This window comes from Zea mays, chromosome 4, assembly GCF_902167145.1.
Source record: "Zea mays cultivar B73 chromosome 4, Zm-B73-REFERENCE-NAM-5.0, whole genome shotgun sequence".
Classification (NCBI taxonomy): domain Eukaryota; kingdom Viridiplantae; phylum Streptophyta; class Magnoliopsida; order Poales; family Poaceae; genus Zea; species Zea mays.
Window position 1 is genome coordinate 6212773 of NC_050099.1, and position 21348 is coordinate 6234120.

Here is a 21348-nt window from a genome sequence, read left to right on the forward strand (position 1 = left end):
ATCCTCGTGGGGGAATGGCGGTAGATGCGGATATTCACTGACCCAGCATAAGATTTTCGTGTTCCAGTTAACAAGGAGAGCACTGACGGAGCAGAGGCGCCAAAGGGAGGCACCCGTTGCATCACGACAAGGGTGAAACACCAGTGCCAAGCACAAGGGCACAAGAAACCTGCAAGAACATGATGACGACCAAATCACCGTCGCAGCATGAGTCGTCCATGACGACACCTAGGGGTTGGAGGAAAGGTGAGGAGGCTCCCTGACGATGCCTCCAAGGAGGTCAACGGCGCCGAGGGCATCGACGTCGTTTGCATAGACTATACATTTTGCATGGCTTTCGCTTGGGATCTCAGTGTTGCCATGTGTTTGTGAATAGAGGTAGCATAAAAAATAGTTTGTTCTTGCTTTTGTACGACTCTTTTCCTTCCATGTGACCAAATATTGCAGGAATGTGCCACACCTTAGGATGGCATCGGATAAGATACCTAATTAGCACACAAGGCTATACACATATTCACCAAAAAAATACCTCATTCCCGTACCTATCATGGTACAAATTACCATATACTCATACCCACTAACATTTCAGTAGACATGATCATTTTAATTTCAAAAGTAAATATCAAATATAAAATATTAAAGTCCAACACCTCATCAGTAATGAAAGATACTAAAATATCATATTATCTTTGTGTTTTTATCGAACCGAGCATAATTTTATTACAAGTTCAATGTTTTATTTTATGTGGAACACATTTAATAATTCGGACACACATGATATAGGTTAACGAGTATAGTAAATGACCCAATAAAATATATATGTTAGCAGAAACAGCATAAAAAATGAAGTAGATTAACCAACAAAACACAGAGCACGACACACAGATTTACATGAAAAATCCTTCAATGTGAAGGGAAAAACCACGGACACCAGTCAGGTGAAACCTTCACTATATATTAAGTGTTTACAGAACACCGTTCACTATAGAATTTGAATCACAGACTCAACACTATGGACATCAAAATACCTCATATCATATCGAATGGGGTTTTGACCCATCGGACCTTGGATAGCCATTATTGCCATTTCTAGCCACACCTGCGCCTGCCGAGGCCCCGCCCGGCAATGGACACCTCATGCGCGCCCGCCCTTGCCGGCCCCGTGGTCGCTGGAGGGAAGAGAAAAGCACGAGTGGCATATATGGGGCCTAGCTAGATCTAGATGAAAGTGAGCTGTTGCAAACAGTTTGATAAATTCCAACTCCAATAATGAACCTTGATCGCGTTGAATCCAAGTGGATTCTGACAGCACTGTATATATATCTACACACAAGCAGGCTTTTAATTGCCCAACACCCCGCCAACTACCCCCAAGTTTGATCGAGCTCTCTCCACGCACCACCAGCATACTTGCAATGGCTTTCATCGTGCTCCTTGCTGCTGCAGCAGCGGCAATAGCCTTGGTTCTCCACCACCTCCTCAGTGCCCAAAAAAAGCGCAGCAGCAGGTCTGCAGGCTCGACGTCCTACAGCCTACCGCCCGGCGACCTCGGCGTCCCCGTCATCGGCCAGACCTTCTCCCTCCTCCACGCGCTGCGCAGCAACACGGACGACCAGTGGTTCAGGGCGCGGATCAAGAGGTACGGCCCGGTGTCCAAGATGTCGGTGCTGGGCTCGCCGACGGTGCTGCTGGCCGGGACGGAGGCCAACCACTTCATATTCACCAACCAGGGCCTCATCCTCACGCAGACGCGCGCGCTCCGCTCCCTCCTCCGCCGCTCCATCCTCACGCTCACCGGCGACGACCTGAAGCAGGTGCGCAGCGCGCTGCAGGGCTACTTGCGGCCTGAGATGGTCCGGGGGTACGTGGGGAAGATGGACGCCGAGGTCAGGAGGCAGCTCAAGCTCAACTGGGTTGGTCGCAGCACTGTCAACGTACGTACCTACCTGTGATTATCATAAACAGCTGTGTGTTTTAGTTTCGTTGTTCTATCTATATTGTCGTCTATCGTTGTGAGCTTTGACCAACAATTTACTAAAATTCTCCAGATAGATTAACAACGCAAATTAAGTTGATGTATATATTCATCATGCAAAGCAATTAGTTATCTCTATCAAGTTCTACATCTTCATAGACATTGTTAGTCAAATACTATAGCCTTGTAAAAATGTATTGGTATACCATATATAACCAACCGATCGACGACTTAATTGAAATTATAAACGTGTGTTCTTGCTGGCCATATATGTAGGTCCTGCCGATGGCGAGGAGCCTTACACTAGGGGTCATCTGCTCCGTCGTCTTCGGCGAGGAAGCAGCCGCCATAGTAGACGCCCTAGCTACCGACTTCCAGCAGCTAGGTGACGCGATCCTGTCGTTCCCAGTCAACATCCCCTTCACCAGGTTCGGCAAGGGCATGCGGTCGAGCGCCAAGATCAGGGAGGCCATCACGAAGTTCGCCAGGAAGAAGGAGGAGGAGTACTCCTTGCTGCTGTCGCAGGACGAAGGGTGCACCACCGCCACTGCTACTGCTACGACTTCAGCCGCCACCGACTTCGTCACCTACATGCTCCTCCTGCGCTCCAGGGGCGCGCACTCCCTCTCGCTGGCGGACATCGTCGACAACGTGATGGGCATCGTCATCGGCGCGCACGGCACCACCTCGACGCTCATCACCTTCATGGTGCGCCACCTCGCCAACGAGCCAGACGTCCTCGCCAAGATCACCCAAGGTACTGTGCGCGCGTCAGTGTGTGTGTGTCCACACTCCACAGTAGCTAGCGCCTAGCTACTACATACACTTTTGGTCTCCTTTTCTGTATATCGAAGTGAACATATATATACATAACATCATATACTGGCAGAACAAGATGAGATCGCTGGTAGAAACGGAAGAGACGGTGCTCTAACATGGGAAGACGTTTCGAGCATGAAGTACACATGGAGGGCGGCGCTGGAGACGCTGCGCACGGTGCCGCCGGTGTTCGGGAGCTTCAGGACTGCCACCAAGGACATCGAATACCAGGGCTACCTCATCCCCAAGGGCTGGAAAGTAGGCATCTTTTTCTTTCCTGCACATATATATATGTTTTCATCAGAACACAATTGATCAAGAAATTAAAGCTTTAATTTTGCTTCGCAACATGCAATTCGTGGCAGGTCTTCGCATCCCAAAGCATCACGCACATGGATCCCAGGTTCTTCGCCGAACCCACCAAGTTCGATCCGTCCCGCTTCGAGAAGCGCTCGTCGATCCCGCCGTACAGCTTCCTGCCGTTCGGGGGAGGGCCAAGGATGTGCCCTGGAACCGAGTTCTCCAGGGTGGAAACCATGGTGGCCATGCACTATCTAGTGACGCGGTTCAGGTGGAAGCTGCGCTTCGAAGACGAAGCCTACAACAAGGATCCCAAACCTACGCCTGTTTTCGGATGTCCAGTGGAACTGGAGCTGAGAAAAACCCCTGCAATATAATAGCTGATGGTGCTTGAAATGATGCTTTAATATTGTACGCCCATTGATTGTAAAATGTACAGGCTGCTTGTTTGGCTGTGGCCAAACCATTGTTGTCCGTCCAGCAATACTTGGCCTAAGAAGAGTGCATGGATATGTTTGGGTGTGCAGTTTTCATGTGTAGATGTATATACACTGAAGAAGTAGATATATATATAGGTGTCACTTGTAATTAGTTTAGGTTTCTATATATGTTGTGATTGTGTAATGTCAATGGCATAATATTAGGCAGATCATCAAAACTTATTCCCTGCAGCTTTATTGAGGTAAACCATAGTTATTACCTTCCTTTGCTGTATATATATTTTTACTTTTTCTATAACAAATTAATAGACTGGTTGTCTTTGAGCTATGTGGTTTCTGACCATCAAACGCCTCCGGAGCTAATCAGACTACTACAGAACAAGTAATCGCTGATGGGTCGAAACCCTACATCACTATTGGAATTGGGTCCGGCAGTGGGCAATCAGCAGTGATGGGATCACCACTGCCGGTTTTGGATCCGCACAACAGTAAAATAGGGAATTTCCGAGGGTCTAAACCGTCGGAAATAAGCCATAAACTTCGGACATAAGTTATTTTCGATGGCTTAAGACTTATGTTTGACGACAGGCGTCCGTCGGCATTAATGGGTCGGAAATAGCCTTATCTGACGGCTGTCGTCGGACATAAGTTATTGTCGATGGTTGCAAGAGGTCGTCGGCAGTTGCAACCGTGAACGGCTAGCTGTAACGAGCGTTCGTGGGGCCCACACCTTTATGTTTGACGGCTTTAATGGGTCCTCAGACATAAGGTGTTCTTAATGTTGACGGCCTTAATGGGCCCCACACCTTTATGTCAGTATAGCCATCGAAGATAACTGTTATTTTCGACGGCCAATCGATGTCGTCGGACATTGCGGGGTCGTCGGATCTTTGTCGTTTTCCTATTGTGCCGGTAATGAAATTTCAGTCATGGTATAGCAAAGATGAGTGTAATAGCTAGTGGTTGGTACTTGAGGTTGCGAAGACTTCGAGATGTTTTTTAGTATCAAAAGATTCTAGAAACTTATAAGTTACAGATACAATAGTGCAGATGGATGGCACAGAGGGGTGCTAGGATGTGTATGGGGTTTGTCCCTAAGACGGTGTTCAGCAAATCGTGCATATGACCATGCAAAACACTATTTTGTATTGTAAACCACATTGTTTACAGAGTGAGGTTTGAAATAGAAGGTAGGATAGGAGATGAGATAGAAAGTCTGCTGGAGACAGCATAAGGAGTGTGACTGCTATGCTTTGACTTGTGTGCCAATTAATCTTGGTGAATGGGCTCCATAGAATCTTAGGAGACCAAATCCTTAAAATCAAATTAAGTGGTCTAGTATATCTTTCTATGGGGCTATAAATAGGATCCCAACCGACCATTTAAGATGTGTGGGAGCTGATACACATATCTAATGAGCTAACTCGTTCATATTAGCAACAGACATGGAGGTACCCGTGCACATATGCGATTTTTGCCCTTCAACTTTGATTTGTCGCTGCAATTTTTACAATGAACCCTTCCACTGTTGACCTTGTGTTTGAGAGCACCTAGAGGGGGGTGAATAGGTGATCCTGTAAAATCAAACACTAATGGCCACAAAACTTAGTTTAAAGTGTTAGTACGGCTAAGTAGCCTTGAAGCGAGTTCTTGTGAACACAACAATCACAGAGAAAGCAACACAAGAGACACGCGATTTTTATCCCATGGTTCGGCCAAGTAACACTTGCCTACTTCCACGTTGTGACGTCCCAATGGACGAGGGTTGCACTCAACCCCTTTCAAGTGATCTGATGATCAACTTGAATACCACGGTCTTTTCCTTTAGAGTATGTTTCCCGTTTGCGAGGAATCTCCACAATTTGGAGTCTCTCGCCCTTTCAATTGAGATCACAAAGAAAGCACAGAGTAAGGTTGGGGAGAGCAACACACACAAGATCTTTATGTAGTGTGTCTTTATATAAGATCATAATCGTAATTGTGTGTTGCTATACTTTTTAAATCCGCAGCACAACAACGCACACAAGTGAGAACGTGAGCACACAAACACAGCGCGAGGAGTTTACAACTCGAATTGTGCTCAAATCTCAAGAACGATGATCCAATAGCGTGAAAGCGGAGTCTAGATGTCTTAGGATGTTTCTTGTAAGCTTGGTGTACTCCTCCATGCGCCTTGAAAGGGAATTAGGCTTACACCTATTTTCCTAATTGATTTTGGTGGTTGAATTGCCCAACACAAATAATTGGACTAACTAGTTTGCTCTAGTGTATAAATTATACAGGTGTAAAAGGTTCACTCTTAGCCAATAAAAAGATCAAATAATGAGGTTCAACAAAGAGAGCAAGGGATAACCGAAGGCACCTCTGGTCTAGGGCACTGGACTGTCCGGTGTACACCGGACAGTGTCCGGTGCATCAGAGGACTCCAACTCAAACTCACCACCTTCGGGAATTTCCAGAGGCGCTCCGCTATAATTCACCGGACTGTCCGGTATACACCGGACAGTGTCCGGTGCTCCAAGGAACGGCGCCTCAGGAACTCGCCAGCTTCGGGAAACCACGACGGCTGCTCCGCTATAATTCACCGGACATGTCCGGTGTACACCGGACTGTCCGGTGTAACTGCGGGGCAACGGCTATTTCGGCGCCAACGGCTACCTGCAGCGCATTAAATGCGCGCCAGCGCGCGCTGAAGTCAGGCTCGCCCATACTGACGCACCGGACACTCTACAGTACATGTCCGGTGCGCCACCGGACATCCAGGCGGGCCCAGAAGACAGTGCTCCAACGGTCGAATCCCAACGGCTTTGGTGACGTGGCTGGCGCACCGGACATGTCCGGTGTACACCGGACTGTCCGGTGCACCATACGACAGCCAGCCCCACCAAACGGCTAGTTTGGTGGTTGGGGCTATAAATACCCCCAACCACCCACCATTCATTGCATCCAAGTTTTCCACTTCTCAACCACTTACAAGAGCTAGGCATTCAATTCTAGACACACCAAAGAGATCAAATCCTCTCCAATTCCACACAAGGCTTTAGTGATTAGCGAGAGAGATTTGTCGTGTTCTTTTGAGCTCTTGCGCTTGGATCGCTTCTTTTCTTTCTCACTTGTTCTTGTGATCAAAACTCTATTGTAATCAAGGCAAGAGGCACCAATTGTGTGGTGGCCCTTGCGGGGAAGTTTTGTTCCCAGTTTTGATTTGAGAAGAGAAGCTCACTCGGTCGGAGGGACCGTTTGAGAGAGGGAAAGGGTTGAAAGAGACCCGGTCTTTGTGACCACCTCAACGGGGAGTAGGTTTGCGAGAACAGAACCTCGGTAAAGCAAATCCTTGTGTCACACTCCTTAGTTGCTTGAGAATTGTTTTGCACCCTCTCTCGCGGACTCGTTTTTATTTCTAACGCTAACTCGGCTTGTAGTTGTGTTTATATTTGTAAATTTCAGTTTCGCCCTATTCACCCCCCTCTAGGCGACTATCAATTGGTATCAGAGTCTGGTGCTTCATTAGAGCCTAACCGCTCGAAGTGATATCGGGAGATCACGCCAAGAAGGAGATGGAGACCGGCGAAAAGCCCACTACAAGCCACGGGAGCACTTCATCGGAAGAGTCCCGCATCAAGAGGAAGGAGAAGAAGAAGAACTCCTCCAAAGGGAAGGAGAAAAGATCTTCTTCACATCACAAAGAGAAGAAGGAGAAATCCTCTTCCCACAATCCGCATCGGAGTGGGGACAAGAAAAAGAGGATGAGGAAGGTGGTCTACTACGAGACCGATTCTTCATCGACATACACCTCCGGCTCCGATGCGGCGTCCGTCACTTCTAAGCGCCAAGAGCGTAAGAAGTATAGTAAGATTCCCCTACGCTAACCTCGCATTTCTAAACATACACCTTTACTTTCCGTCCCATTAGGCAAACCACCAATTTTTGATGGTGAAGATTACGCTAGGTGGAGTGATTTAATGTGATTTCATCTAACCTCGCTCCACAAAAGCATATGGGATGTTGTTGAGTTTGGTGCACAGGTACCATCCGTAGGGGATGAAAACTATGATGAGGATGAAGTAGCCCAAATCGAGCACTTCAACTCCCAAGCCACAACCATACTCCTCGCCTCTCTAAGTAGAGAGGAATATAACAAGGTGCAAGGGTTCAAGAATGCAAAGGATATTTGGGATCTACTCAAGACCGCGCACGAGGGTGATGAACTCACTAAGATCACCAAGCGGGAAATGATCGAGGGGGAGCTCGGTCGCTTCCGTCTTCTCCAAGGGGAGGAGCCACAAGACATGTACAACCGGCTCAAAACCTTGGTGAACCAAGTGCGCAACCTCAGGAGCAAGAAATGGGATGACCACGAGGTGGTTAAGGTTATTCTTAGATCACTCATCTTCCTTAACCCCACTCAAGTTCAATTAATTCGTGGTAATCCTAGATACACACTAATGACTCCCGAGGAAGTTATCGGAAATTTTGTGAGCTTTGAATGTATGATCAAGGGCTCAAAGAAGATCAACGAGCTTGATGATCCCTCCACATCCGAGGCACAACCGGTGGCATTCAAGGCGACGGAGGAGAAGAAGGAGGAGTCTACACCAAATAGACAACCAATCGACGCTTCAAAGCTCGACAACGAGGAGATGACATTAATCATCAAAAGCTTTCGCCAAATCCTCAAGCAACGGAAGGGGAAGGATTACAAATCCCGTTCCAAGAAGGTTTGCTACAAGTGTGGTAAGCCCGGTCACTTTATTGCTAAATGTCCATTATCAAGTGATAGTGACAGGGATAACGACAAGAAGGGCAAGAGGAGAGAAAAGAAGAGGTACCACAAGAAGAGGGGCGGCGATGCCCACGTGTGCCGCGAGTGGGACTCCGACGAGAGCTCCACCGACTCCTCCGACGACGAGGACGCCGCCAACATCGCCGTCACCAAGGGACTCCTCTTCCCCAACGTCGGCCACAAGTGCCTCATGGCAAAGGACGGCAAAAGGAAGAAGGTTAAATCCAAATCATCCACTAAATATGAGTCTTCTAGTGATGATAATGCTAGTGATGAGGAGGATAACTTGCGTACCCTTTTTGCCAACCTTAACATGGAACAAAAGGAAAAATTAAATGAATTAATTAGTGCTATTCATGAAAAGGATGACCTTTTGGATTCCCAAGAGGACTTCCTAATTAAGGAAAACAAGAAACATGTTAAGGTTAAAAATGCTTATGCTCTAGAGGTAGAAAAATGTGAAAAATTAACTAGTGAGCTAAGCACATGCCATGACACTATTGCCAACCTTAGAAATGAAAATGCTAATTTATTAGCTAAGGTTGATTCTCATGTTTGTAATGTTTCAATTTCCAATCCTAGAGATGATAATGATGATTTACTTGCTAGGATTGAAGAATTGAACATCTCACTTGCTAGCCTTAGAAATGAAAATAAAAATTGCTTGCTAAGGCTAAAGATTTTGATGTTTGCAATGCTACTATTTCCGACCTTAGAACTAAGAATGATATGTTACATGCTAAGGTTGTAGAATTAAAATCTTGCAAGCCCTCTACATCTATCGTTGAGCATGTATCTATTTGTACTAGGTGTAGAGATGTTGATAGTAATGCTATTCATGATCACATGTCTTTAATTAAACAGCAAAATTGTCGGGGACCATAATTAGGGGTACCCTCAAGACGCCTAATTCTCAGCTGGTAACCCCCATCAGCATAAAGCTGCAAAGGCCTGATGGGTACGATTAAGTCAGGGATCAGTCCACACGAGTGACTCGATCACGCTTCACCCGAGCCTAGCCTCGGCCAAGGGCAGCCAACCTCGAGAGACTTCCGTCTCGCCCGAGGCCCCCCTTTTTACGGCGGACACATCACCGGCTCGCCCAAGGCCTTGGCTTCGCTCAGAAGCAACCTTGACTAAATCGCCACACCGACTGACCAAATTGCAGGAGCATTTAACGCAAAGGTGGCCTGACGCCTTTATCCTGACACGCGCCCCCGGCAGAGCCGAAGTGACCGCCGTCACTCCACCGCTCCACTGACCAGTCTGACAGAAGGACAGCGCCGCCTGCGCCACTCCGACTGCGGTGCCACTCGACAGAGTGAGTCTGACAGGCAGTCAGGCCTTGCCAAAAGCGCCACGGCGAACTCCGCTCCGCCCGACCCCAGGGCTCGGACTCGGGCTAAGACCCGGAAGACGGCGAACTCCGCTCCGCCTGACCCCAGGGCTCGGACTCGGGCTAAGACCCGGAAGACGGCGAACTCCGCTCCGCCCGACCCCAGGGCTCGGACTCGGGCTAAGACCCGGAAGACGACGAACTCCGCTCCGCCCGACCCCAGGGCTCGGACTCGGGCTAAGACCCGGAAGACGGCGAACTCCGCTCCGCCCGACCCCAGGGCTCGGACTCGGGCTAAGACCCGGAAGACGGCGAACTCCGCTCCGCCCGACCCCAGGGCTCGGACTCGGGCTAAGACCCGGAAGACGGCGAACTCCGCTCCGCCCGACCCCAGGGCTCGGACTCGGGCTAAGACCCGGAAGACGACGAAACTCCGCCTCGCCCGACCCCAGGGCTCGGACTCGGGCTAAGACCCGGAAGACGACGAAACTCCGCCTCGCCCGACCCCAGGGCTCGGACTCCGCCCTGGCCTCGGCCGAACGACTTCCGCCTCGCCCGACCCCATGGCTCGGGCTCGGCCTCGGCAACAGAGGACAGACTCAACCTCGGCTTCGGAGGAGCCCCCACGTCACCCTGCCTAGGGCACAGACCCGCCACGTCAACAGGAAGCGCCATCATCATCCTACCCCGAATCGACTCGGGTCATGGAGAACAAGACCGGCGTCCCATCCGGCCTGCTCCGCCGGATGGGCAATAATGGCGCTCCACAAACTCTATGACGACGGCGGCCCCCCAGCTCTCTTACGGAAGCAGGACGACGTCAGCAGGGACTCGACCGCTCCAACAGCTGTCCCTCCGCCAGGCTCCGTCGCACCTCCGACCGCCACGACATCACGCCAGCAAGGTGCCAAGACCTCTCCGGCTGCCACATTGGCATGTACCAAGGGCGCTAGTTCTCCTTCCGCTAGACACGTAGCACTCTGCTACACCCCCCATTGTACACCTGGATCCTCTCCTTACGACTATAAAAGGGAGGACCAGGGCCTTCTTAGAAAAGGTTGGCCACGCGGGACCGAGGACGGGACAGGCGCTCTCTTGGGGCCGCTCGCTTCCCTCACCCACGTGGACGCTTGTAACCCCCCTACTGCAAGCGCACCTGACCTGGGCGCGGGACGAACACGAAGGCCGCGGGACTTCCACCTCTCTCACGTTCGACTCCGGCCACCTCGCCTCTCCCCCCTTCGTGCTCGCCCACGCGCTCGACCCATCTGGGCTGGGGCACGCAGCACACTCACTCGTCGGCTTAGGGACCCCCCTGTCTCGAAACGCCGACAGTTGGCGCGCCAGGTAGGGGCCTGCTGCGTGCTGACGAACAGCTCCCCGTCAAGCTCCAGATGGGCAGTCTCCAGCAACCTCTCCGGCCCGGGACGGTGCTTCGTTTCGGGACTCTTGAGTTCATGTCCTTCGACGGCAGCTACGACATGATACTCCTTCCACCGCCGCGCGACGACGACAATGGCGGCCGACAACCCGCCCGCCGGCGGCGGAATCGACGACATCTTCCCCGCGTGGTGGAAGAGCAACATTCGGGCTCGCTCCGTTCTCTCCCCCGCCAACGGAGGAGGAGGCGGGGCCATCAAGGCCAGGCGGGAGGCCGCGCTTCGTTGGCCGTCGAGCGAATCGACGCCCCCGACGCCCCGACGGAGGGCACGCCGGACGTCGACCTCGCGTTCAAGACGAAGGCAAGCGCCGTCCCCCCGCGACGCGCTGACCCCGAACAAGAAGACGACGCCAGCGCGCTCGCGGAAAGCCTGCAGGACGTCGCCCTCGTACCTGAGATGACGGTGCAACCAGTCCCCGATGTGACTACGTCGCTCCTCGTCGACCAAAAGGTACCAACTAACTCCCATCTTGCGTCATTTCGACTCGGCCTCAACCCGCCAAACGACCTCGTTTTGGCGGGCACTCTCATTGAGGCGAGTGCAACCCCACTGGGGTTTCGTATGCGGTCGCCTTGGGACCGGCTGACGGACGTCTCGACCTACGGGCCCTCTGGGTCCGAGGAAGATGACGATCCCAGCATCTGTTGGGATTTTTCCGGACTTGGCAACCCCAGTGCCGTGCGGGACTTCATGACCGCATGTGACTACTGCCTCTCCGACTGTTCCGACGGAAGCCACAGCCTTGGCGACGAGAGTTGCGGCCCAAGCCGCGAATGTTTCCACATCGAGCTAGGGGATCCCTCCGAAGGCAACCATCTTGGCATGCCGGAGGACGGTGATCTCCCTAGGCCGGCGCCTCGCGCCGACATCCCACGGGAGCTAGCTGTGGTCCCCGCTCCGGCGGGGGGTTACGACCCACAACTCGAGCAAGTCCGCGAGGCGCAGGCCAGGCTCAACGAGGGAACAGGAGCGCTTGAGCCGATCCGTCGGGACGTCGGACAGGCATGGGTGGGCCAACCCCTGGCCGGAGAAATACGTCACCTGCCCCAAGGTCTCCAGCACCGCGTCGCCAACGATGCCAGGGTCAGGCCGCCACCCGCATCCAGCGGGGTTGGTCAGAACCTGGCAGCCGCAGCGACGCTCATCCGCGCGATGCCGGAGCCATCAACCACCGAGGGTCGGCGAATCCAGGGAGAGCTCAAGAATCTCCTGGAAGGCGCTGCGGCCCGACGGGCCGAGAGCACTGCCTCCCGAAGGCAAGGATATCCCTCGGAACCTCACGCCGCGACTTCCCGATTCATGCGGGAAGCCTCGGTCTACACCGGGCGCACGCGCAACACCGCGCCTGCGGCCCTGGGCCACCTCGGCAACGAGCACCATCGACGCGACCGTCGGGCTCACCTCGACGAAAGGGTGCGCCGAGGCTACCACCCCAGGCGTGGGGGCGCTACGACAGCGGGGAGGATCGGAGTCCCTCGCCCGAACCACCCGGTTCGCAGGCCTTCAGTCGGGCCATCCGACGGGCGCCATTCCCGACCCGGTTCCGACCCCCGACTACTATCACGAAGTACTCGGGGGAAACGAGACCGGAACTGTGGCTCGCGGACTACCGCCTTGCCTGCCAACTAGGTGGGACGGACGACGACAACCTCATCATCCGTAACCTCCCCCTGTTCCTCTCCGACACTGCTCGCGCCTGGTTGGAGCACCTGCCTCCGGGGCAGATCTCCAACTGGGACGACTTGGTCCAAGCCTTCGCTGGCAATTTCCAGGGCACATACGTGCGCCCCGGGAATTCCTGGGACCTTCGAAGCTGCCGGCAACAGCCGGGGGAGTCGCTCCGGGACTACATCCGGCGATTCTCGAAGCAGCGCACCGAGCTGCCCAACATCACCGACTCGGATGTCATCGGCGCGTTCCTCGCCGGCACCACTTGCCGCGACCTGGTGAGCAAGCTGGGTCGCAAGACCCCCACCAGGGCGAGCGAGCTGATGGACATCGCCGCCAAGTTCGCCTCTGGCCAGGAGGCGGTTGAAGCTATCTTCCGAAAGGACAAGCAGCCCCAGGGCCGCCCATCGGAAGAGGCTCCCGAGGCGTCTGCTCCGCGCGGCGCCAAGAAGAAGGGCAAGAAGAAGTCGCAATTGAAACGCGACGCCGTTGACGCGGACCTTGTCGCCACCGCCGAGTACAAGAACCCTCGGAAGCCCCCCGGAGGTGCAAACCTCTTCGACAAGATGCTCAAGGAGGTGCCAGACGTGAAGCGCCATGCCGGCAACTTCGAGCCAGCGGAGACGGTTAAGGCCGTCCCTCTCGACCCCAGTGGCGACACCACCAAGCAGGTCCGGATCGGTTCCGGGCTCGACCCCAAATAGGAAGCAGTGCTCGTCGACTTTCTCCGCGCAAACGCCGACGTCTTTGCGCGGAGTCCCTCGGACATGCCCGGCATACCGAGGGATGTCGCCAAACACTCGCTGGATATTCGGGCCGGGGCCCGATCCGTCAGGCCGCCTCTGCGCCTCGGTCATCAAGGAAGGGTCAGCCTCGCCTTGGCAGAGCCCGACCCTCCCTCGGGGGCTAAAAGGGGGAACCCCTCTGCGTCAAGATCTTTTTAAATCAAAAAAGGGGCCTCTTGCGTGCTCCCGGCTATGTCAGAAGCAGGGTCTCGAGGAGCGAACGCGGGTACATGAAAATGGCAAGGCCGACTGAGCCGAGGAACTCCCGTGCCTCCGGGTTAGGGATACCTCACTCATCACCTGCCACGAAGAATGGCCCAACTCGAGAAGCCACCCTATTATTGATGAGCCAGGACGAACATGTAGATGGAAAGAAAGGAGAGTACGACTCCATGCAAGAAAGACAAAAGTGTTCAGGCCTCAGCGGCCGCGGTGAGACGCACATTCAACAAGAAACTGTTCAAACGAGAATCAGGCGCCGCCTTGGGAAGGAGCCGCGCCTTCAGCTCCATCCCCGCCATCGGTGGGGTCCATCTCGGCCCCCGGTGACATCGCAGGGGGAAGGACCTCCGCCTCAAAGGTGGTCGCCAGCACCGCGCTCGGACCCGCGGCGACCGCGTCAAGCCGCTGCACCTCCGCTAGAGCAGCATCGTCTTCGTCAGGAAGACAGTACCCCTCACTAACCCGCTCCAGGTCCACAACGTAGTGGGAAGCGAGCACGGCGAAGGCCCGCCTGACGCCATGGTGTAGCGCTTCGCGGACTCTGCCGCGGGCGTGACCACCCAAGGCTCGAAGGCGGCTCTGAGGGGAGCTTCCTGAAGGGACGTCGCCGGAGCCGAGGACACGATAAAAGTCCGAGACGGCCTCGGACATGGCCGCGAGGTCCGCCTCCCTCTGCTCGGCGGCTCCGGCAAGCGCCTCAGCAAGCGCCTTGGCGGACTCGTCAAGGGCGGACTCAAGCTCTGCAAGCAACCAGGAGAAATACCTCAAGCACAAGCAAAGGAAACGGACAAGAAAAAGAACTAGGGAGGACCAAGACATACTCCCGGCTCGGGCACGGTGCTCCGAGGCCGCGACCTGGGCCGCGGCTAAGTCAGCCGCAAGGGTCTCGGCTCGGCTTTCGGCCTCGGCAGCCTGGCCCTGAAGTCGGTTCCGTTCCTCGACGACCTGGACGAGCTCCGATCGCTGCTGTTGCGCCTCCGCACGCGCTGCTGCCGCCTCGGCTCTCAGGTCGGCGCAGAGCAGCTGGAGGTCCGCCACCTTGGCATCCTGCTGAGAAAGGCGCGTGGTAGCCCCGGCGAGCGAAGACCTCAGGGATCGCAGCGAACCCCAGACATCAACCTCGCGGCGGATGAACGACGACTTGGCGGCGCTCCGGTCCGTCAGATCCTGGGGAAAGGAAACAGGGCGTCACAACGAGTATCTCGCTCACAGAAGGAAAAAAGGTATGCCCGAAACCGCTACCTGGAGGATTTTGGGGACGTCTCTGCAGAAAACCTCCAGTGACGACCGGAGCGACCCCACCGTTGCCTCTGCGCGCTCGCGGAGCTCACCCCAGGACTGGTCCTCCTGCTCATCATCGAGAACGAAGACGGGGTCCGAGGCCTCGCGGGTCCGGAATCGGAGCAACGGGTGCCGGGCCTCGGGGCTCCGCCGCACAGCGATGAGGCTGTCACCCGGCTGGACGGATTGCGCGACCGCGCCCACCTCTTCTGAGGTCTTGGGTGCCGACGCATCAGCCATCCCGGCGCTGGCGGCAACTGGGCACCCTTCGACAGGGACGGCGGCAACCTCGGCGGTGGCAGGCGCCGGCATGACCGGCACGACAGGCGAACTCAGAGCCGCGTGGGCGTCAGCCGCCTACTCAACCACGATCGCCGCCTCGGCTGGAGAGCCGGCCTCGGGAGCCCGCTCCTCCGAGATTGGCGACGCTCGAGCCCCCGATGGTGGAGTACCCCGCGAAAGGGTCGGCTGAATGGCGCTGGCCACACAGTTCGGCGCCGTCTTGAGGGCCTTCCGGGGTGCCAGGTCGGTCTGGCCATGACTTCGCTTGCTGGATAAAAAAGAAAAGGGATCACAACCGAGACATACAAATGGGAAGCCAAGACGAAGACGTTCCGAGGTACTCACCCACTCCGGGCCATGATCCACCGCGCCTGGGGGGAGCCTTCTTGGATCCCGGCTCTCGAAACAGCCGCCGAGGTCCGCTTCGCCGGCGCTTGGGGCGCCTGGGAGGCAGATTCCCCGGGCACAGCCGCGACGACCTGAGGGTCACCCCCATGCGCCACCAACACGAGCGGCGGCCCCTGGGGAACAGACGCCTTGGCCTGGACCTCCGGAACTGCTTCAGCTCCTCCGGCTGAGGGGTCAGATGACCTCTCGGTTCGCCCCGTGCCTCGGGTCGGGAGCCCGACGCCCCGACTTCGGGGGCTGACGGAGTCGGCTCGCTCGGGGGCTGGCTCGACGGCTCCTGGCCACACCCCAGGCCGAGGCTGAGGCCGAGACGGGCGGCCATGTCATCATCATTATCATCATCATCGTCGTCATCGTCGTCGGGCGTCTCCGGCGACGGCTCCCTCGGGAGTCCGTCCCTCTCCTGCTGGCGACGGCGCTTCTCCAAGGCGTCCCGAGCCCGCCTTCGCTCGCGGGCCCGGGCCTTCTCCGCGTCCTTCTTTTTCTTCTTCTCCTCCGCGGCGACCCGCCGCGCTGCACGGTCCACCGCGTCCTCCGGGACCCGTGGCAGGGAGGGTTTGTGCCACCCCACATCCTAAAAGGAGGGGAGAAAGGAACCCGATCATGAGGACCCGGAGCGACCAGATATACGAAGAAGGGAGGAGCGAACACTCACCAAAGTCACGCACCCCTGGTCGGGGCGCATCCGAAGCTGGGAGTATGCGTGGGGGTCCGGCTTCCCCATCGCGGCCGACACCCGCCATTGGAGGGCGTTGAAGGGGAGAGAATCAGGGGACATTCGTGAGCCCTCCCAGTCAGCTTCCGGGGTCATCTCCCAGAGCGGCAGCCGCCGCTCCGCCAATGGAAGCACCCTCCGACGGTGGATAGTGGCGATCACTCCCGCAGCGGTAAGTCCCCCCTCCCGCAACTCCTTCAGGGCCTGGAGAAGGGGCTCGAGATTCTTCTGCCTCTCGTGCGGGGTCCCGTGGCGCCAGGCGTCGGTGGCAGCCGTAACTACTCGCTGGGAAAACGGTGGGAGCAACTCACCGTCATTCCGGAGGTAGAACCACCGGCGCTGCCACCCCTTGTTCGAAGACGCAAGAATGGCAGGAATGTACTGCAACGCCCGCGACTGCCTCAACAAGAGAATGCAGCCGCCGGCCCGCACCGCTGCACGGATCCTCCTCTCCCCCGTCGACAAGGCGAAAGGCTCGGCGAGAAAGAGGTGAGTCCACAAATCCCAATGAGGAGCGATCCCCAAGTACCCTTCGCATAACACTACGAAAATAGCGGCCTGCGAGATGGAGTTGGGGGAGAGGTTGTGCAACTCCACCCCGTAGTGGAATAGGATGGCCCGCATAAAGCGGCCCGTCGGCACACCAAATCCCCGCTCATGGAAGGAGACGAAGCTCACGACATACCCCGGCGGTGGGGACGGAGCGGCTCCGCCCACGGGAGGAATCCACTCTGGTCGCTGCTTGTCGGTGAGGGGGCGGAGCAAACCTTCGCCGACCAGCTCCTCCAGATCACTCGCCGTCACCGTGGAGAAGGGCCACGGATCGCGCGGGGGGATTATGGTCACTCGATCCGCCATCACCAAGATGGAGAAGATGGCGGCGCGGGGGGCAGGGAGGGCGGTTTCTCTCTCCTCCGACTAAAGTTTCCCGGGTTGCGAAAACCTAAAGGGAAAAGAAGGGAGCAGAGCGAAGAACCGTCACCGGACCCCCTCTCAAGTATATGAAGGCCAGGGCGAAACCGTTTCCAGCACGCCGCCTGGACCGGACGCGGGATTCGAAAAGCGCGAAGTGGTACAGCCGTTCCTCAAACAGCTCGCGCACGCGTAACGGCCACCCCGCCAACCACACGCCCCGTCGCATTTACTCCGCGGCGGGACAGGCGGCGTCTCTGACGGGAGGAGCGCGCGACGCTTCACCTTCGCCGTAATAACCGCGTCAGAAAAGGTACGCCACGTCATTCGATTTAGTATCCTTTTCCTTTTTCCTCTTTCTCTATCTCTTGCAACAGGGACCGGGAAAGGGGGATACCCCGAAAAGGACCCTTCTCCGCGAAGGAACCGGGCTCCGAGCCCCCCCTACTGATCAGGGGTTCGAAGACTGGCCCTCCGAAGGGTTCAACAGTCGCCTCAGATCGCGTGGGCCCGACACCCACTACTGGTCAGGGGTTCGAAGGCCAGCCCCCCAAAGGGTTCCATGGCCGCCTCAGGCTACTCGGGCTCCGCGCCCATTACTGATCAGGGGTTCGAAGGCTGGCCCCCTAAGGGTTCACAATCGCCTCAGACACCGAGCGAGGGATGACCAGGGGTACGTTCGATACATAACCAAGGCTCGGGCTGCGCTCCCGAGGTACCCTAGGACATTTCCGAGACCAGCGGGAACGATCTTGTAACGGAATCCCATCGGAGGGAGGCATCGAGCCCTCGGACCCCGTCGCCAGGGGACCGGGTCCGGCAAATCACCCGCAGGTACTTTTGGGCGTGCCTCCGGGCCCCTAGCCGACCCCCAACGAACGGGGCACGGACGTCCACTCGGATTACCCGCTTGCAGCTCACCGGAGACACCATGTTCGGTGCCCATCGAGGGTAACATGGCGCACTCCCCCCTCCTCCTTGCGGAAAGGCGACGTAGGGGCGTATGTAAAAAGTCGAGTCTGTCCCTGATCGTCCTCTCGCCCTGTGCAGAGGCTCGGGGGCTGCTCTCGCAAAAATCGGCTCCGGCCAAACCGTTGACAGCGTCAACATACCAGCCCGAGAGCTTGGGCCCCGACCGTGCACCCGGGCTACGGCCAGTTCGCATGAGGGAACGACCAGACCAGCCGAAGCGTTACGTGAGGTATTAAGACCTCGGAGAAGTGTAACCACTCCTCCGAGGCCTCGGGGGCTACACCCGGCGGGTGCGCTCGCGCGCACCCACCGGAACAAAATGCAACCGAGAAAGGCTGGTCCCCTTGCAAAAAAGTGCGACGAAAGCCTCCAAGCGAGTGCTAACACTCCCTTCGAGGCTCGGGGGCTACTGTTGGGGACCATAATTAGGGGTACCCTCAAGACGCCTAATTCTCAGCTGGTAACCCCCATCAGCATAAAGCTGCAAAGGCCTGATGGGTACGATTAAGTCAGGGATCAGTCCACACGAGTGACTCGATCACGCTTCACCCGAGCCTAGCCTCGGCCAAGGGCAGCCGACCTCGAGAGACTTCCGTCTCGCCCGAGGCCCCCATTTTTACGGCGGACACATCACCGGCTCGCCCAAGGCCTTGGCTTCGCTCAGAAGCAACCTTGACTAAATCGCCACACCGACTGACCAAATTGCAGGAGCATTTAACGCAAAGGTGGCCTGACGCCTTTATCCTGACACGCGCCCCCGGCAGAGCCGAAGTGACCGCCGTCACTCCACCGCTCCACTGACCAGTCTGACAGAAGGACAGCGCCGCCTGCGCCACTCCGACTGCGGTGCCACTCGACAGAGTGAGTCTGACAGGCAGTCAGGCCTTGCCAAAAGCGCCACGGCGAACTCCGCTCCGCCCGACCCCAGGGCTCGGACTCGGGCTAAGACCCGGAAGACGGCGAACTCCGCTCCGCCCGACCCCAGGGCTCGGACTCGGGCTAAGACCCGGAAGACGGCGAACTCCGCTCCGCCCGACCCCAGGGCTCGGACTCGGGCTAAGACCCGGAAGACGGCGAACTCCGCTCCGCCCGACCCCAGGGCTCGGACTCGGGCTAAGACCCGGAAGACGGCGAACTCCGCTCCGCCCGACCCCAGGGCTCGGACTCGGGCTAAGACCCGGAAGACGGCGAACTCCGCTCCGCCCGACCCTAGGGCTCGGACTCGGGCTAAGACCCGGAAGACGACGAAACTCCGCCTCGCCCGACCCCAGGGCTCGGACTCGGGCTAAGACCCGGAAGACGACGAAACTCCGCCTCGCCCGACCCCAGGGCTCGGACTCCGCCCTGGCCTCGGCCGAACGACTTCCGCCTCGCCCGACCCCATGGCTCGGGCTCGGCCTCGGCAACAGAGGACAGACTCAACCTCGGCTTCGGAGGAGCCCCCACGTCACCCTGCCTAGGGCACAGACCCGCCACGTCAACAGGAAGCGCCATCATCATCCTACCCCGAATCGACTCGGGTCACGGAGAACAAGACCGGCGTCCCATCCGGCCTGCTCCGCCGGATGGGCAATAATGGCGCTCCACAAACTCTATGACGATGGCGGCCCCCCAGCTCTCTTACGGAAGCAGGACGACGTCAGCAGGGACTCGACCGCTCCAACAGCTGTCCCTCCGCCAGGCTCCGTCGCACCTCCGACCGCCACGACATCACGCCAACAAGGTGCCAAGACCTCTCCGGCTGCCACATTGGCATGTACCAAGGGCGCTAGTTCTCCTTCCGCTAGACACGTAGCACTCTGCTACACCCCCCATTGTACACCTGGATCCTCTCCTTACGACTATAAAAGGGAGGACCAGGGCCTTCTTAGAAAAGGTTGGCCGCGCGGGACCGAGGACGGGACAGGCGCTCTCTTGGGGCCGCTCGCTTCCCTCACCCGCGTGGACGCTTGTAACCCCCCTACTGCAAGCGCACCTGACCTGGGCGCGGGACGAACACGAAGGCCGCGGGACTTCCACCTCTCTCACGTTCGACTCCGGCCACCTCGCCTCTCCCCCCTTCGCGCTCGCCCACGCGCTCGACCCATCTGGGCTGGGGCACGCAGCACACTCACTCGTCGGCTTAGGGACCCCCCTGTCTCGAAACGCCGACAAAAATGATCATATAGCAAAATTAGATGCTAAAATTGCCGAGCATAACTTAGAGAATGAAAATTTTAAATTTGCTCATAGTATGCTTTATAATGGGAGACGCCCTGGCATCAAGGATGGCATTGGCTTCCAAAGGGGAGACAATGTCAAACTTAATGCCCCTCCTAAAAGATTGTCTAATTTTGTCAAGGGCAAGGCTCCCATGCCTCAAGATAACGAGGGTTACATTTTGTACCCTGCCGGTTATCCCGAGAGCAAAATTAGGAGGATTCACTCTAGGAAGTCTCACTCTGGCCCTAATCATGCTTTTATGTATAAGGGTGAGACATCTAGCTCTAGGCAATCAACCCGTGTTAAGTTGCCTAAGAAGAAAACTCCTAGTGCATCAAATGAACATAGTCTTTCATTTAAAACTTTTGATGCTTCTTATGTTTTGACTAACAAATTCGGCAAGGTAGTTGCCAAGTTTGTTGGGGGCAAACACAAGGGATCAAAAACTTGTGTTTGGGTACCCAAAGTTCTTGTTTCTAATGCCAAAGGACCCAAAACCGTTTGGGTACCTAAAGTCAAGAACTAAAATTGTTTTGTAGGTTTATGCATCCGGGGGCTCAAGTTGGATACTCGACAGCGGGTGCACAAACCATATGACAGGGGAGAAGAAGATGTTCTCCTCCCACGAGAAAAACAAGGATCCCCAACGAGCTATCACATTCAGGGATGGAAATCAAGGTTTGGTCAAAGGCTTGGGTAAAATAGCTATATCCCCTGACCATTCCATTTCCAATGTTTTTCTTGTTGATTCATTAGATTACAATTTGCTTTCCGTATCTCAATTATGCAAAATGGGCTACAACTGT

The 21348-nt window shown here is 56.0% G+C and overlaps 1 protein-coding gene across 1 annotated transcript; it reads left to right on the top strand.

Moving 5' to 3' along the window:
- The first annotated feature begins 1347 nt into the window (after positions 1-1347).
- Positions 1348-3756, top strand: LOC100281925 (taxane 10-beta-hydroxylase). Its single transcript, NM_001397556.1, has 4 exons — positions 1348-1934; positions 2252-2732; positions 2865-3052; positions 3160-3756. Exons 1-4 carry the CDS (start codon positions 1416-1418, stop codon positions 3469-3471), a joined length of 1500 nt encoding a protein of 499 aa, NP_001384485.1. The 5' UTR covers positions 1348-1415; the 3' UTR covers positions 3472-3756.
- The last annotated feature ends 17592 nt before the right edge of the window (positions 3757-21348 follow it).

What these genes read in the sequence shown, in the direction of transcription:
- LOC100281925 (NM_001397556.1), top strand. Translation starts at nt 1,416, where the DNA reads ATGGCTTTCATCGTGCTCCTTGCTGCTGCAGCAGCGGCAATAGCCTTG. An exon ending in TTGGTCGCAGCACTGTCAAC is followed by an intron (nt 1,935 to 2,251) that starts GTACGTACCTAC and finishes CCATATATGTAG; the next exon opens with GTCCTGCCGATGGCGAGGAG. An exon ending in CCTCGCCAAGATCACCCAAG is followed by an intron (nt 2,733 to 2,864) that starts GTACTGTGCGCG and finishes ATATACTGGCAG; the next exon opens with AACAAGATGAGATCGCTGGT.